We start from the raw sequence: 18,510 nt of genomic DNA, 5'->3' as shown, positions 1-18,510 counted from the left end.
CCAATTATGAGAGCCAAGGTGTGTCAGATAAAGCAGGCCATCTGTTCATCATAGGGGCAGCTTAGCCTTAGATAAAGGACAAAGGTTCAAGGGGGGGGTAATATTTCAGCCTTCATACACAAACACAACTGCAGACCTCTAGAGCTGGAGTAGTTGAGTCTTAAATGTACACCAGGCTCGCCAAATGAGTCCTCAGGAGACCGCCCTCGACACCTGTAGTCATTTTTCAAACCTTTTAATTGGCTCTCCTCCGTCAGCTAACGCCCCATGTCAGAGATTGGTCAAAGGTCCAGGTCTACAGTGAACCTCATTCTGGCACACAGAATAAGTCCTTTTGTAGGGGGAGGTATTCAAACGAACATTACCTATACTTTCCACACTACTCAGATGAAATGAGCCATACTTGACTGGCCTGGTTACAAATCCACCACAGTTGCTGAAACAGTGCTGGAAATGACAAATGTGATAGGACAGACTCGAATCATACAATATAGTTTTTTTTTGTCTGCATGATCAAGTCGTAAACCACAAGCCCACTATCCCCGCCATCCTGAGTGACCAATGTAGTGGTCTTTCTTCCTGCAGGGCTGAAACTCCAACTCCTGTACCTCTGAATATTGCCCTCCTGGCAGCCAGCCTGCCCTGTGAGTCATGAGTCTGTGTGAGTGTTCTGCAGTTCAGCGTGGGAGGACAGGTGCCGTGATGGTGGAGTGTGTGTGAAAGAGAGAGAGCAATTGTGTGTGTGAAGTGCTCCCCCTGGCCAAGAGACGAGGCCGAGTGAGTGTGAGCCATGAAGAGAGGGAGGAAGATGAATTTCCAGACATTTATAATAGCTGTCACACCTTAACTCCTCTGAAGCAATTTCACATTTGAAAATGGGACAGCGGCTCAAATTAAAAATGACACATTTCTGCTGGCATCACACATTGCATTCAAAATTTTCAGGTAAAACAGTTCCTGATTAAGGACAGAAACACTCTCCTTGTGGGTGATGGATATCACTCAGAGCCATTCTGTATGTGTTGCACCCACTCTTCAGATTTAGGGGGTGAGGACATTTTGCGAACTCACCTTTGAGGTTGAGTTTGAGTCTTGTGGTAGGACATTGGTGGACTGTGTGGTTCAGGGACAGACAGACAGACAGACAGACAGACAGACAGACAGACAGACAGACAGACAGACAGACAGACAGACAGACAGACAGACAGACAGACAGACAGACAGACAGACAGACAGACAGACAGACAATAAGACACAGCAGTGACAGCCATTCTGAGCTCTAACCACAAACAGACAAATGTGTTTTCCCTGAGAAAATGACAATAACAGATATGTGAAATGTTTTGATAAATGAAGGGGCCAACAAACAGAAGATAGGTCCCAATGAGGAATCTATTGATTTGTTTCTGTGGCCCATCCCCCCTCTTCATGTTTGTATCCATAACAGCAGTCTCAAGCTCATATATTGAAATAAAACTTGACAAAAAACAATTTGTGAAGTGTCGCCTGACTTCCTTCCTTACCTGATAGTGCCTCAAGATTTGTATCAATACACGTAATTCAACTCCACAGTCTATATAATCAGGTGTGTACAGTGGCGTGCGAAAGTATTCACCCCCCTTGGCATTTTTCATATTTTGTTGCCTTAAAACCTGGAATTAAAATAGATTTTTGGGTGGTTTGTATCATTTGAATAGCATAACTATTCACCCCCCAAAGTCAATACTTTGTAGAGCCACCTTTTGCAGCAATTACAGCTGCAAGTCTCTTGGGGTATGTCTCTATACGCTTGGCACATCTAGCCACTGGGATTTTTGCCCATTCTTCAAGGCAAAACTGCTCCAGCTCCTTCAAGTTGGATGGGTTCTGCTGGTGTACAGCATTCTATAAGTCATACTACAGATTCTCAATTGGATTGAGGTCTGGGCTTTGACTAGGCCATTCCAAGATATTTTAATGTTTCCCCTTAAACCACTCAAGTGTTGCTTTAGCAATATAATTAGGGTCATTGTCCTGCTAGAAGGTGAATCTCCGTCCCAGTCTCAAATCTCTGGAAGACTGAAACAGGTTTCCCTCAAGAATTTCCCTGTATTTAGCGCCATCCATCATTCCTTCAATTCCTACCAGTTTCCCAGTCCCTGCCGATGAAAAATATCCCCACAGCATGATGCTGCCACCACCATGCTTCACTGTGGGGATGGTGTTCTCGGGGTCATGGGAGGTGTTGGATTTGGGCCAGACATAGCGTTTTCCTTGATGGCCAAAAAGCTACATTTTTGTCTAATCTGACCAGAGTACCTTCTTCCATATGTTTGGGGAGTCTCCCACATGCCTTTTGGCAAACACCAAACGTATTTGCTTCTTTTTTTTTCTTTAAGAAATTGCTTTATTTCCGGCCACTCTTCTGTAAAGCCCAGCTCTGTGGTGTACGGCTTAAAGTGGTCCTATGGACAGATACTCCAATCTCCGCTGTGGAGCTTTGCAGCTCCTTCAGGGTTATCTTTGGTCTCTTTGTTGCCTCTCTGATTAATGCCCTCCTTGCCTGGTCCATGAGTTTTGGTGGGTGGCACTCTCTTGGCAGGTTTGTTGTGGTGCCATGTTCTTTCCATTTTTAATAATGGATTTAATGGTGCTCAGTGGGATGTTCAAAGTTTCTGATATTTTTTATAACCCAACCCTATGTTGTACTGCTACACAACTTTGTCCCTGACCTGTTTGGAGAGCTCCTTGGTCTTCATGGTGCCGCTTGCTTGGTGGTGCCCCTTGCTTAGTGGTGTTGCAGACTCTGGGGCCTTTCAGAACATGTGTATATATACTGAGATCATGTGACACTTAGATTGCACACAGGTGGACTTTTTTTAACTAATTATGTGACTTCGGAAGGTAATTGGTTGCACCAGATCTTATTTAGGAGCTTCATAGCAAAGGGGGTGAATACATATGCACCCACCACTTTTCCGTTTACATTTTTTAGCTTTTTTTTTTAAATAAGTAATTTTTTTCATTTCACTAAACCAATTTGGACTATTTTGAAATACAAATAAAAATCCATTTAAATTACAGGTTGCAACGCAACATAATAGAAAAAACACCAAGGGAGATGAATACTTTTGCAAGGCACTGTACGTACACTGTTATTTTACACCTTTAGCCACTCTATATAGGTTTCAGCCTTACATCAATTTATGTATCTCCTTTTTCATATCCTCTGAAGACAGTGCTTCTGCTTGATGTTATGTGAATGCTCATTTTGTTTCAGATTTTAACATACAGTATAATCATTATCTGGTAATGGTAAATCATATTTTCCTTTGTATAATGATGATGATGATTCAAATGGCATGTGATCCAAAAAACAAATAATTGTATACTTTCTTCTGTGAACATCTCTGACTTTTGGGGATGGGAATGGAAGTGTACCACAGAATAACAATACACACACTATAGGCCATTATATTCAACTTTGTGCATTTTAATTTTGTTGCATCTTCTGGCATACATTATTTTGCAAATATAACTCAAAAGGTTTAATCCCACACCAATTCAACTTTAAACAATATTCCATTTAAAATAAAAACAATGAGTGAAATGGTTCAAAACAGTTTATTTTATTTTTTTCCAGACAAACACATCGATTTCTGGACCACAGTAGAGGATGGAAACCTTTCACAAACATTTTTATTATTATCATTATTTGAAAATACAAATATAAAATGACTTTCCACATCTGAGATGTGAGAGACCCCCATCCACTTCAGTTTATTTTACAACAGGGCTTGAGCAAGCCCTACAAGAAGACCTGAAAGATGCTTTCAGAATTCAGTCCTATCAGTCAGCTCTCGCAGTAAAAAGTCTGTTAACATTAAAACATGGGCAAGTGTTAGGAATGGGCAAGTGTTAGGAATGGGCAAGTGTTAGGAATGGGCAAGGCAATCAGATGTCGAACCCAAGAGGGAGCATGAGAGAAGAAAAGCCTCTGCTAAGGTAAGGTCAAATGTACTGTAGGACGAATGTTCACAAAGACACACAGGACTTCTAATGACTGTACCGCTTCCCTAAACCCCCTGTACCCACCCACCCACACACTCTCTGCTCTAGCAGTGGCCCATGCCATGGTACTCACTAACCGACAATTTCCCGTTTTAAATAATTGTATTGTATGCTTTACCCTAAAGTATCAGTTACAGCTTCTTCATTTCATGTTTTCCAGTCCAGCCATGTTGCATCATTGGTAAACATAATGTTAAGCGTGACACAAACATAATACAAACAGTGCTGCCTATGTAAACATTTCAGACAGCAAGGAGTTAATTTCATCTGAAATGAGGGTTCAGCCTCAACAAATAGACATGCGCAATAATATATCTTTAACATGTATATACATTCTGTACCTGTTATTACAGTAGGTATGTGTGCATTGTGTGTGTTAATTCAGTGATGGGATAATTGTTTGGCCATTGCCTAGCACTTGCCTCAAGATTCAAGTTTAAATGGTTACGGCAGTACGCTCCCAATATATCATCCAACACCTTCCAGGTCTTTTTATTTCATTTTTTTTCTCTTTTTTGAAGATTTTTTACCAACAATTACCCAATGATTAAGTAGTCTAGCAAGATGTGTAACATTCATCAGCTGTAAACTGCTGTCCATGTGAAGGAAAAGTACAGCAACTACAGTGCCATGCTACCTTAAAGTCCAAGCTGTGAAATCAAATGTAAAAAAATCTACAAATAGAGATGGTATGAAATATTTTCAATGGATAGCCAGCCAACTTTTACTCTAATCAAATAGTAAATCAGGTATAGTGATATTGGTAGAGGGACATTTAAAACAGAAATGGCATCTTGCAATGTATAACAGAGCCTTACATAGTACAAACATCACTTGCTCTCAGTGGGTACATACTGCTGCAATAATGCCCCGTTTACCAACAGGTTCCGACATGTGCCACATTTTGGCTCAGTCTTCATGAGAATGATGCATACATCCTACCCTACCTCAACTCTGTGGTTCTATGATTTGCTTAAAATGAAATATGTCCTGTAGGTATCATTTCAATAAGCCCTTCATATAACAACTCATCAATAGCTTTGCACTGTCTTGTTTTCCTTTAGCAGGAGGGCCTTAAAGATTAAGTTATTGCACAGTGCAAATGTCTATACTAACAAGCGGGCTACCATCTGAATGAGAACACTTTAAATAAAGACTAAGCACTTGAATGAATCTACAATGTAAATGTTTCATGATACCCTGGTTTTGATTAAAGTAAAAAGCTGGTTCCAATGGTTCAAGAGTACAAAAATAATTCACTAAATTCTCAAATGTTGATAATAAACTCAAACTATAATATGAATTAATAAATATTAATAATTAATTAAGTAGACACCTAAAATGAAATACAACTGTATCCAAAAATAGTAGTGCCCGGGGCCACCGGGATATTGTTTAATAGTACAAACATCAAAACGAGTTTAAAATAATTATATATATAATAGCCGTTATTGTTACCATTATTATCATTAGTCCGTTATAACTTTCTAAAAAATATGATTTCTCCATTAATGTAATAAAACCCATTGTACTCATAATCATAATTATAGCTTGTGTCCCTCTTGTGAAATAATAACAAAACTGGTTTGTATATCTAGCATTAGCTTTTAAGGTAGTATGGCACACCCCTTTTTAAACATTCAAGTGTGGGGATCAATGCCTTGTTTACGATTCGGTCTTACAGAAATTTCTGATTTAAATGTCCTCAATGATAGCTTTGGTTAGTTGAAACCATGTGAGATCAGTAAAACTGAAAATAGACAAATGGTATTGAAACGAATGTCAGCTTTTTTATATAACTATGGTAATTAAGAAGAGAAAGCTCTATCCTTACTGGTCCTACATCTCCTGATAGCTACATCTACATCTTAACTACACAACAACTACCACTAATACTAGGAGAGAGTGAGACAGAGAAGGAGTGGGAGACAAAGAGGAAGAAAGAGAGATCAACAAATAAGTGTATAGCCACTACACTGGCATCAAAGACGGCACTCTGTTACAAGGTCATTTGCAGTTTTCTTTTTTTCAAACATTACTGAAATACATTGATGATCAACATAAGATTACTGTATAAGGTGACAGGGAATGGAGAAAGAATCGGATGGATGTACAGTACATTCTAATATTGTTAGTATAATAATTATTATTAATATAATCATTAACAACCACAAAAATATTGATACAAATCCTTCTGATTAAAAATGTAAATCATTCAAGGGAACATACTTTTTTCTCTTTTTTGAATTCGTAACATACATGTTTATTTTCATTTGATTATTACTTAAACAAGTCCCCATTTTATTTTAAAAGAATCCAGCATTCTGCTTCAGAGGAACCATTTCTCAATCGCAACAAACCAGTCCCTACAGGAAATGAACATTTCTCAATCTCAACAAACCAGTCCCTACAGGAAATGAACATTTCTCAATCTCAACAAACCAGTCCCTACAGGAAATGAACATTTCTCAATCTCAACAAACCAGTCCCTACAGGAAATGAACATTTCTCAATCTCAACAAACCAGTCCCTACAGGAAATGAACATTTCTCAATCTCAACAAACCAGTCCCTACAGGAAATGAACATTTCTCAATCTCAACAAACCAGTCCCTACAGGAAATGAACATTTCTCAATCTCAACAAACCAGTCCCTACAGGAAATGAACGTGGTGACTACAGTTACTTGGCTAGGCCGAAATGCTCCAATCTATGGATTATGTATGGATTATACATGGATTGTATTTATTTATTTTTTTGTTAAATAAATGCCCTTTAGGCAAAACAACTTTTTCCAATTGCAACAGTCAAGGCGCCTAATCTCTAATGTGAATAAAAAGTTATTCTTTAAAAACATTCCTTCATATATCATCTGATCAAGACCATTTTAAATATCCAACACTTAAATTGTGCAAATAGAATATGGTCACTTTCCTTCTTTGTCACAGTGCAACAACTTTTCTCATAATCCATTCATAATTTCAATCTGTTTAAATTTAAAATAAATGAATTTGTCATCTCGTCTAAGATAAAACTCACAGGACTGAGGTAATGATAGATGTTTTGCCTTCCTAATCAGTATAAGAAAACATCCCAATAAATGTTTGTAAAATATATCTGAATTGAAATATTGCCTGTCACATTGAAAGCAGGCGCTCTGTTCAAAATGGATAAACAGCATTAATAAGAAAAACAAAAACTGAAGATAATCATAACAAAATGAAACAACACGTGCAGATTGGTATGAAATGTATCTGGACACTAGTATTCAACATCTGGTATTTTCAAACTAATACAAAGTAAAAGTGTGCTTTGGATTTGTATCATGTTCTTTTTTTATATAGTATTGACTTCAGTCACAGATACAGTAGCCTTTCACTTGCGAGAGTCTAGAAGAAGTTTAGCCGGTGTCCTCTGAGAGACATTGTGTAGCAATGTCCAGTGTTAACCTTGTCATCTTTTAGAAGCTGTGCACTTTTGAGCTCACTATGTAGAAGACGGAACAGTATGCTGGTATGACATTAGCACAGTAAGAAAGACAACAGTATTTACAGAGCAAGCCAACAGTGTTCTTGTAGGATCGAGTGGGGTTATCATGGCATTTTGTGCTACAAATGGATTATGATACGACTTAACAGCATTAAATGTCCTCGTCTTTGACAGTTGCGCTCTTGCACATTACAGCCTTTTATGATGAACCATCACAAAAATATGGTTCTCTCTGAAACGATTATATGCAGTGACTTGAATAATATTTACAGTTATATTTTTCTTAAAATCTGAATTCACAAAGTATTAAAAGGAAAGGTTATTTTTTCCTGACAACAAAAACATTTGTAAAAAAGGACTGTGAAAATATTGTAGTCCTCTTATTGCCCAAAATAGGTAATTAACAACATTAAAATAAACCAAAAAAAGCTACTAAGATTTATTAGTTACTCTTTTAAAATTGAATTAACAACGCCTTTCTTCAGGCCTCATCAGTTCATGTCAGTTTTCTTGTATGTGCAAACTGACACCTGCATTTTTTCCATCACCAAGGGTAAAAGCAAACAACCATAGCAACATAGCAATCTCAAAAAAGGAAAAAAAATAACAGAAATAAGCCAGTTTACATAAATAGTTACTAATTTCAGAGAGGATCAAAAATATTGGAGTAAATTAAAATTAGAATTAATCTTCCCTTATTAATTCGAAGACTACACCGAAAATAATGAACATAAACTAAACAGATTTAAAATAAGGAACATTTAAAGGACAAAAAAACACCTACATCCTACACAAAGGTACTAGGTTACAGTTGAATATTAAGGATGTGAACGCCAGTTTTGGATTATAGTACAGCAGATTGTAGTTTATTTTTCTGAGATGATTTTGACATTTTCTTCAGTTCTTCTTCACGTGGTGCCACCTCCACTTTCCTCCTGTGGGTTAATGCTGTAGTGCTTGGCGTTGGATGGCATCACCTGTTCACATAGCCAGTTAAAAACTCCGCCCGGTCTTCCCCGGGCCTCCTGAAATACTCTGCTGGAATGGGAAACAGAGACATTCAAACCAATAGTTAAAACCAAAAGCTCCCCCTTCTCTGTAACACTGATACAGTATGTCATGTCTGATAGCCTTTCCCTCAACTGCCAATATTTTCTTCTGTGCCATTATATCTATTCGTTTTACATTTTCTCTTGATTCTGAAACATTTGATTGATGGTAGCACCAATTTTAGAGGTTCGAATTGGTTGAAGCAGCAGATGGTCCAAACTGAATCATCTCAAACCCAACCTCTGCTGGGGGGAGAGAGCAGAACGACTGCTACATCCCATGGGAGCATTTTCACTGGCAGAAAGATGGATGACACTAGCCTGGAATACAAACTCAATTATTCTGTTTCACTATTGCTTCACTTCAAGAAAGGATTCCAGGCTAGGATGGTCATGGCAGTGAGACACCAGCCCAGACACAACATAGAGTACAGTAGTATCCCTGCTACCACACGACACAGAGTTTTATGGAAGAGGGGCAGCAGGCATGGACAAGACATCACTCCCATGTTAGTCTACAGTACATACAGCATGCACAGAGACAAGCAGTACCACCCAGCTACCAGTTAGATGAGGGGTTTGTTTTTTTAAAGCAGGTTTACAGAAAACTGCACTTTACTCTGTTGCCTTCTCTGATGGCTTCCACTGTGCTGTCTGGCCCTGTGTTTTTATACTGAACAAAAATATAAACGCAACATGCAACAATTTCAAAGATTTTCCTGAGTTACAGTTCATATAAGGATATCAATCAATTGAAATAATTTCATTAAGCCCTAATCTATGGATTTCACATGACTGGGCAGGTCCATTGGTGGGCCTGGGAGGGCATAGGTCCACCCACTTGGGAGCCAGGCTGACACACTGGGAGCCAGGCCCAGCCAATCAGAATGAGTTTTTCCCGACAACAGGGCTTCATTACATACATAAATACTCCTCTGCACAACTTTACATGTTGTATTTATATTTTTGCTCAGCGTTTATACACTAGCAGTGAATTTCAACAACAAATGCTAATTGTTGTACAAAATGTACATCTCCCAGACCCATGGTGATCTATTTCAGACAGAAATACATACGGTGAAAACTAGAGAAACTGATGACTACATCTGCGTCGTCATTCCATTTCACAGCAGCACACGATAGGACACAGGGTGCTACAGTAAATCAGCGCTGACACCATGCAGTCACTCCCACCATGCAGTCACTCCCACCATGCAGTCACTCCCACCATGCAGTCACTCCCACCATGCAGTCACTCCCACCAGTCTGACACATTTGTCCAATGGAAGGTTTTATGAATAAGACTCAAGAGGAGAGCTGGACTGGGGTGTCTCTGTCTGGGTTGATCATACTCCACACAAGCTGACTGCTTAAGAATGAAACTTCAAGTGGTGTACCCTGGACTGTTGCTGCTGGGTAGCTGCAGTAACTAACACTGCCCTAAGGCAAAGATTCTCACTGTAGAGACATACACACACACTCAGAGTACAAACACGCAAGCCCACTCACACTCCACTTGTCACTCTCATACTGTTCTCAAACTGCTCACAAATGTACTTTATAGACACACATGTTCGCTGATGTGGCTTCTAAATGGCTTCTAAACAGTCAGACAGTTATGTTTGGAGGTTGTTTCATAAAGATAGTCAGTAAACTGCGGCGGTGAGGGTAGAGACGTGGTCTCCAGAGGAGGAAATGACCCAGGTGAACAACTGCACAGATCCGTCTCACTCTCAACTCTACTCAAGCTCCAGACCAGTGTCCATATACAGTAGCACGTCAAATAATATATAGAATAACATGCCATTTAGCAGACACTTTTATCCAAAGTGACTTACAGTCATGCATGCATAAATTTTACTTATGGGTGGCCTCGGGAATTGAACCCACAACCCCGGCAGTGCAAGTGCCATGCTCTACCAACTGAGCCATACAGGACCACAAGAAACTGGAGTCTGTTCCCTGAATAGCCAAGGCCAACCCACCGCACAATATATGACTTGGTTATGACTCTTGTTTGATTGCTGAATTCCAGTGGAAAGCTAGCTACATTAAATCGGTAATACAAGAGAAAGCAACAGTGAGGAAAGCAACAGCAGAGTTTGCATAAACCCAGAACACCTTTCCTTTGCAGAATACTATCATATTTTATTTTAACAGAATGCATGCTTAGATTCTAGAAACAGGGTAACAAAGTGAAAATAATGGGGGAAATAGTGTCGGGGCGTTACAAGTTAGAAATGTGCATTTCACCAACTCAGGGTGGTTTCACAACGGAAAATGACAAACATTCACTTTTAAAGGGTTTCAATATACAAATCCAAATACACAAAATAATAATGCAGACATGTAAGCAATGTGTAGAAACCCTGTAAAAAGTATTGTCTTGTTTTTTGAGGGGGAGGATCTAAATCAGACAGAAAGGGAAAGAAAATATAATAGGAAAAAGACTAAAGCATTATATAAATGACATAATAATACCTCAAATGAGATGGCAACCAACCACCTGTTAGGTTTCAATGGTATCCATTTGTAAAAGCGGTTGCAATCAACGGCCCCTAAAAGTGTACAGTTAGTACCTGTGTCAGTATGCATTTCAGGGAAAAAGGCAAAAAAGTAACCTATTACTGGTGAGTATATTTTATTCATAGGATGTGCTGCCAGCATGAATGGAAATGTATCTCATTCATTTCCTCAAGTCAAGTTCGTTTTAGCCATCGGAACAGCATTTAGGCCCCAATTTGGTTCTTTAATTTTGAATGTGGAAAATGGCCACACAGAGGTGGGTCTCAGGCAGTCCCATTGTGGTGCTGCCAACCTGTCTGTGTCCTAGAGCAGAGCTCTCTTTATAGGCAGAATAAATTAAATCAAACTATTTCTAAAGAGTCGTGGACATGGAAACCGAAGAGGATGGTACCACTGGGGTACATACTAAGAATGTATTTTTATTTGATAAGAAGCAGTGATTAAAACCAATTGAATTCTGCAGCAATGGACAGCAGTAGTAATTAGAATCGCATTTACTGAATTCACCAACAATAAGGATCCATTATAGCCATTTACTGCATTCACCACCAATAAGGATCCATTATAGAGATGTGGATAACTTGCTCGACAATAGGGGGCTAATGCTGGCTAAAGCAGGAGACTAATGTTGTTAACTTCAGATGTGTAAGTGTACTGTGTATGTATTGTGTGAACAAGGTTTTGTTAAGAAAGCATGGATCAGTAGAACTCTAATGTAATCACATTCATGCAACCACGAAAACTATGAATCACCAGCAGAATCACAACACATGCAAAAATAACTTCAGCAATTATATCAAGGATGGAAAGAATGGAAACGGAAGTACTTCTCCAAAGCGAATGTGTCACCCAACCCAACCCATAATGTAGCTGAAACTGTGAACTTCAACAGCCAATGTCCAAAACATAGAATATGTGCCGCTACATAAGACAATCATAAGAACTGAGCTTGAAGAGAAAAATATCAGCTATTTCATTCTATGTAGGTTGGGATAGCCATATATAGCAACAGCATGAAATATTTCTGACTAGGGATTTTGAGTGCCAACGGTGCCTGTCATTTCTGAAATATAGACAAGATCTTCTTTTTCAACCTACATTTCACTTATTGAGGTTGAAACTGTCTCTCAAAGTCAAGTGGAAGGTGACATTCCATTCCGATTCTAAATGATGGTTCAGCAGTTAGCTAATCTAATGAAAGCCCTCTCTGTTTCCAGAGTGGCGCTTTATGTGCCGACACAGTTCCTTTAAAATGTCTCTAACATGCTAGGAATGCACAGGAAGACAAGGTGTTCAGTGGGCCAAACATACAAAAAGCCTTATTCAGTTTTCAGCACACCTTGATGTTGCATTTTGGACAGGAGTTCAAACAAGGAGAACTGTATTAATTATCGGTGTGGCAGAGTCCCTGGCTTTTAGTTACTCATCCATTTTAGTTGGAGCAGATTTTTCTCCGTGCTTTTTCCTAAGCTGGCTAAAATCCATCAATACCCTCATCAAAGGTTCCAGACTGAAGCATCCAACAGGGATAATGAATGTCAGTGTCTTCAAAGGACATGGAGAAAATATTCTTACGACAGTGGTTTAACGCACAAGGGGTTATTATTGTTGTATTGATTTACATAATGCATTTTGAATGAGGACCCTTTCAAAGGCTAGCCCTGGAATTCGTCTGGTGTGAGTCTACTCAAATCAGGCGTCACCACCACTGAAAAGGTGAAACAAAATAACTAATTGCAGGATTTTTTGACCTTCTGGCTGGCGCATGAACAGAAGTACACTGACACATCAGAGAGGTGATGACAGGCCGTTGTTTTAACGTTACTGCAGCTGACACAAAACATGAAATGTGTGAATGAGGACGGAATGTTGGTAATGTACACAATCACACAGACCCAACCACGCGCCTGAGCACCTGTCTAGCACTTGTGTCTTATTTGATGTTTAGATGGCAAACATTCTCACTGCATTGCAGGCACATATGCATTGTAAATCTTTAATAGGCCTAAACTCTGGCACAGTGACGCTGAACACACCGATTATGCCTGCATTGATGTTTGACTAAAGTGGTACAGAGTGACCAGTAGAACTTTGATTGGCAGAGATTGTAATCTGATGAATGTTTACATGACGCCAGCACGTCCACATACAGTAAGCACTACTTCATCTACAGCTCTCGTCTGATATATATTATACATTTAGCATAACAAACGGAAGAGCGCACAAGACATCTGTAGCATAATAAGCATACCTATCTCTTTTGTGGATAGAAACCATATCCTTCAGACTGATGAAATATCCTGACGATGAGTTGAAATGGGCTGAGAGAATGAACAAGGAATATGGTTGACAGCACAAAGAAGATGAAGGCGGTATTGGACGAGGTGGACGAGTTGCTGGAGTAAGCTATACTTACAGCAATGCTGTGGCCGAAGCCAGAGCCAGGCTGTGGGCTAGCAGCACTAATGTAGTTGCCCACACCGGAGTCCTGGCTGGGAGTGCCATAGAGGTCAGCCACGGGCCCGGGACTGTTGGTGCCGGGGAAGGCTCCGGGCCTGGCCTGGTTGGTGCCTGACGGAGGGGGGGAAGCGGGGGCGCCAAAATTGGGATGATCAACGTAGCTATTTAGTACTAGTGGTGTGCAGAGATGGATAAAAGCTAAGTTCGAAGCTGAGGCCTGGCATGCATAGTGGGAGAGACTATAAGGACACTGGTGACCTGCAAAACCACTAACCTGACCCTTACCTTAAACGGAAAAACAACTTTTGTATTTTTTTCATTAGTCCCATATAGATACAGTCCCAAAATGTTTTGCATGTCAACAGTCAAGTTATAAAGATATTGGAATTTCAAGAAGCAAAGTGTCACCAGCCACATTATCATGATGATGCAAAATACCAAATTATTTTATTATTATTATTTTTTTGGGGGGGGGGGATTTTCCCTTTAACCAAATGTTAACCAATTCTGAAATTAAATATCAGTTTCCAGGTCAGGAGTGTCCGTATAGCCTTTTCCATGCACAGTAAAATAAATCAAATCAAATAAAAATACTGGGCTGAAAAACACAAAACACAAATCTCAATACACTACAGTCAAACAGGAAATGATAACGTCAGAGAGGAAGAAGGAAGAGTGTTTATAGTTTACGTATACATTAATTAGGCTCAATGCTTTGTTCCCCAGTTGAAATTGAATGTAACACAAGCAGAAATGTATTAATAATGTTTAAATGTGATGTTTGTATGAGGAGCCTGGTATAAACATATACACTACCAGTCAAATTTTGGACACACCTACTCATTCAAGGGTTTTTCTTCATTTGTACTATATTCTGCATTGTAGAATAATAGTGAAGACATCAAAACTATGAAATAACACATATGGAATCATGTAGTAACCAAAAAAGTGTTAAACAAATCAAATCATATTTTATATTTGAGATTCTTCAAAGTAGCCACCCTACTTTGAAGAAGTTTTGGTTACTACATGATTCCATATGTGTTATTTCATAGTTTTGATGTCTTCACTATTGTTCCACTATGCAGAAAATTGTAAAAATAAAGAAGAACCCTTGAATGAGTAGGTGTGTCTAAACTTTTGACTGGTACTATAAATATGCAAAATGTATACATATTCTACAAGCCATCTGACCAGCTCCAACTAAACACGGTTTTAAAAGAAGATGTAATTCAGGATGCTCATGCATGACCAGTTTTCTACTTTTACATACTCTAAGCATTCATATTCCATGCAGACTACAAAATAGCGTAGAGTTAAGACAGTGCGAGAGCTGTTCTATAAAGGGAAGATATGAAGGCTATCTCTCTACACAGCAGCTGAAGGAGCTCATCTCAAGATCCTATAGGATGTAAAAACGTGGCAGAGAAAAAGTGACCCTCTTTGCGGGTCCCTCTCCTTATCACTTTTTTACATCTCTCCATCTAGCGCTGCGTCGTGCGTCCGCCAGCGTCAAATATGACTGCCAGTTCATGAATCCCACTTTCATACAATAAATTGCAGCGGGGATTTGGGCACAACACCCCCTATCTAATCAACACCTGTCGCTAGGAGAGGCCCTCTCTCTCTCCTCCTTTAAATATATGATGGTGATTATCTTTCCCTTAGTGCCAGGGGTATCAGGCCTAGCTGGTGCCTGACAGCCAGGAAATTACACAGGGTGTCCTGGGTAATGCCTGCTAAAAGACTGCATCATTGAGTCACATTTCCACAGCAGCCTCCCACCAAGCCCAGCCGGCCCTTCCGCATTGAGCGAGAGAGAGACAGAGCACATTAAAGAGCAGAGAAATGGATCCCACCACCCGCCCTCTGCATATCAGAGCTCATCCAGAGAGAAGGAGAGAGAGAGAGAGAGAGAGAGAGAGAGAAGAGCACGAGAGAGAAGAGCACGAGAGAGAAGAGCACGAGAGAGAAGAGCACGAGAGAGAGAGACAGAGAGAAGAGAGAGAGAGGAGAGCGAGAGAGAAGGGAGCAAGAGAGAGAGAAGAGAGTGAGAGAGAAGGGAGCGAGAGAGAGAAGGGAGCGAGAGAGAGAAGAGAGCGAAAGAGAAGAAAGAGAGAGAGAGAAGAGAGGAGAGAGAGGGAGAAGAGCGAGAGAGAGAGAGAGAGAGAGAGAGAGAGAGAGAGAAGAGAGCGAGAAGAGAGAGAGAAGAGAGGAGAGAGAAGAGAACGAGAGAGAGAGAGAAGAGAGCGAGAGAGAGAGAAGAGAGCGAGAGAAGAGAGGAGAGAGAAGAGAACGAGAGAGAGAAGAGAGCGAGAGAGAGAGAAGAGAGCGATAGAGAAGAGAGCGAGAGAAGAGAGAGGAGATAGAGAGAAGAGAGAAAATAGAGAGAGGAGAGAGAGCGAGAGAGAGAAGAGAGCAAGAGGAGTGAATAGAGAGAAAAAAGAGAGCGAGAGAAGAGAGAGAGAGAAAAGAGAGAGAGAACGAGAGTGAGAGAGAAGAGAGCGAGAGAGAGAGAGAAGAGAGGAGAGAGACGAGAGAAAAGAGAGAGAGAGAAGACAGCGAGAGAGAAGAGAGCGAGAGTGAGAAGAGAGGAGAGGTGAGAGAAAAGAGAGAGAGAGAGAAGAGAGAGAGAGAGAAGAGAGGAGAGAGGTGAGAGAAAAGAGAGAGAGAGAAGAGAGAGAGAGAGAAGAGAGAGAGAGAGAAGAGAGGAGAGAGGTGAGAGAAAAGAGAGAGAGAGAAGAGAGAGAGAGAGAGAAGAGAGAGAGAGAGAAGAGAGAGAGAGAGAAGATAGAGAGAAGAGAGAGTGTGTGTGTGTTTAATGTATGACGGGCAGGGAAGATAGACAGCCACTATAACCAACTGACGAAAGTCTGAACAGCCCATCTAGATGACCTTGGCAGTGTATGTGTGGAAAACTACGACTATAAAGCGAGAGAGGCAAAGAGAGCTAGACAGAATCTTTTGAAAAGTAGAACACGACGCCGGGGAGAAATCCCAGACCAATAATAATGGCAATTAAGAAAGGAGAGAGCAGGAAATAAAAAAGAAAAGGGGAAGTAGAGGAACCATGGGCTTAAATTGCTCTAATTGTTGTCTAGACCACTGAGCCATTGCTGCTGTCAGCTCAGCACCAGGTGACCCTCTGTTTTAGTGTGTTGAAAAGACAAATTAAAATAAATAAAAACAAGAGCAGATATTAAAATTAAAAAATCCGGGAAACCTCGGGCCCCCATGGCGAGGTCTGCTCATTTTTCTCTCCGAGCGCCACTCAGTGACACTCCTATTAATAAAGGAATATTAAATCAGTCTTTCCAATGCAGCTGGAAGCTTTTGGCTGGTGCGGATGTGGATTGAAAGGGAGATCTATTAATGTGCTGGATCTGAAGACTCGTGAGGGTAAGGGTTATTAAAACCAGCTCAAGAAAGGAGACAGTCTAGATGAGAATGGAGGAGGATTTAGCCACACATTGTAATACGTGTCAAAAGGAAATCTCAGTATAAACTAAGTGGGCTACGCTATACAGATACACCTCCATGATCACCATAGATGATTGGATTGTGAAAGATGTTGTAAGGTGTAACTGTGCTCTCTAACAAGTGTCGTATGATAAAAAAAACACATTATCTATGGATATCCCTGTTTGGGAGCAGAAAATGCATGCACACACACACACACACTCTGACACACACACACTCCGACACACACACACACACACACACACACACACACACACACACACACACACACCCCGAGACACACACACACACACACCATATCAAATATTTCCTTCTCCCTCTAACATGAGCGGATGAAATAATGAAATGACAAAGATAGAGTAGCCTCATTGTGAGGGAGAAATAAACAACTTCTCAGAGTGACACTGCTGCTTAGTATCAAGCAATGTTCCTGACTGGCTGCACTGTTCTTATCAGAGTGACCCAGTCCTAACATGGCTTTTTAACCAAGTACCCACTCTATCTCTGTTTATACAGCAGGCTAGATTCCTCATAATTGCTAGACTTTGCTGAATTGCACATCCCCCTGGCCGTTCCCATGTTGAACAGGATTTACGGTATTTAAACCAAACTGTCAGCCCCACTAATAACTACACATGACTTACGCTGATTGGAGCACAGTTGTGGGGTTAAAACACTATTGGTGATTTCAAAAGATTCTCATTGCAATAAAATGTTCAGCACTTTCTGCTCCAGTCTGGATTTATCAAAGGAAATATGGCTTTAAGGGACCAACAAAAGAACTGGCAAAAGAAGAGTAAGGTGTGTGTTTCTGAAGACGATATCATTCAGACTGGCTGTGCATGAGCTATGATAACAGTAACCAATTCAACTCTTTGTTCCTTCCTTTCTCATAAAATACATTACATTCCAGCAACTAAACATTATTTCGAAAGATAATGTCAAGCCAACAGGAATAATTTGCCACAGAACTTTTGCTCAACTTATTCATGATGATATTCACTATAGTCAAATACAAGCATTGGGTGCTCAATTTGTGGTCACTCGTTCTGTATGACAAATTCCTCATCAATTTCTCTTTCTTACTTAAATGAGCAGTCTAAATACATATAAATGATGGTTCATCACCTTATATGAAAAAGTAATGCACCGTACCAACAAACAAGATGCATTGTGGGTAAGCAAGGGATGGAGATCAATATTTGAAGGGTGCGAATAAGAAATAAATAATATTGACCTTGCTATATCTTAAACAAAAACCGGTACTAACAATGACGCTACTGTAATGTATGCTGAACTGAAAATGGGAAATAGGTATACATGTATGCCTACAGTACATTAGGTCACCACCACTGTGTGAAATAAGAACGGGCTGTCTGTCTTTCAGTCAGTCAACAGACAGCCGTCAGCCATGTATACATACATTTCAAACTAAACATATCCTGAAGTCATTTCCA

General features: G+C 40.0%; 1 protein-coding gene across 6 annotated transcripts in view; it reads right to left on the bottom strand.

Annotated features, from left to right (window-relative positions):
- Positions 1-3,454: 3,454 nt before the first annotated feature.
- LOC115163590 (RNA-binding protein Musashi homolog 2-like) overlaps positions 3,455-18,510 on the bottom strand; it is a 338,641-nt gene continuing 323,585 nt past the window's right edge. For 3 of the 6 annotated variants that reach the window (XM_029715600.1, XM_029715604.1, XM_029715606.1), the window contains one exon: positions 3,455-8,576. In XM_029715600.1, the coding sequence (XP_029571460.1) occupies positions 8,512-8,576 (65 nt within the window). In that variant the 3' untranslated portion in view covers positions 3,455-8,511. The remainder of the gene's footprint in view (positions 8,577-18,510) is intronic. The other 3 variants (XM_029715603.1, XM_029715605.1, XM_029715607.1) reach the window with 1 other exon arrangement.

The sequence above is a fragment of the Salmo trutta genome, chromosome 26 (genome assembly GCF_901001165.1).
Source record: "Salmo trutta chromosome 26, fSalTru1.1, whole genome shotgun sequence".
NCBI lineage: Eukaryota > Metazoa > Chordata > Actinopteri > Salmoniformes > Salmonidae > Salmo > Salmo trutta.
The sequence above is the reverse complement of the archived record's forward strand: the minus strand, read 5'-3'. Positions and strand labels throughout refer to the sequence as shown.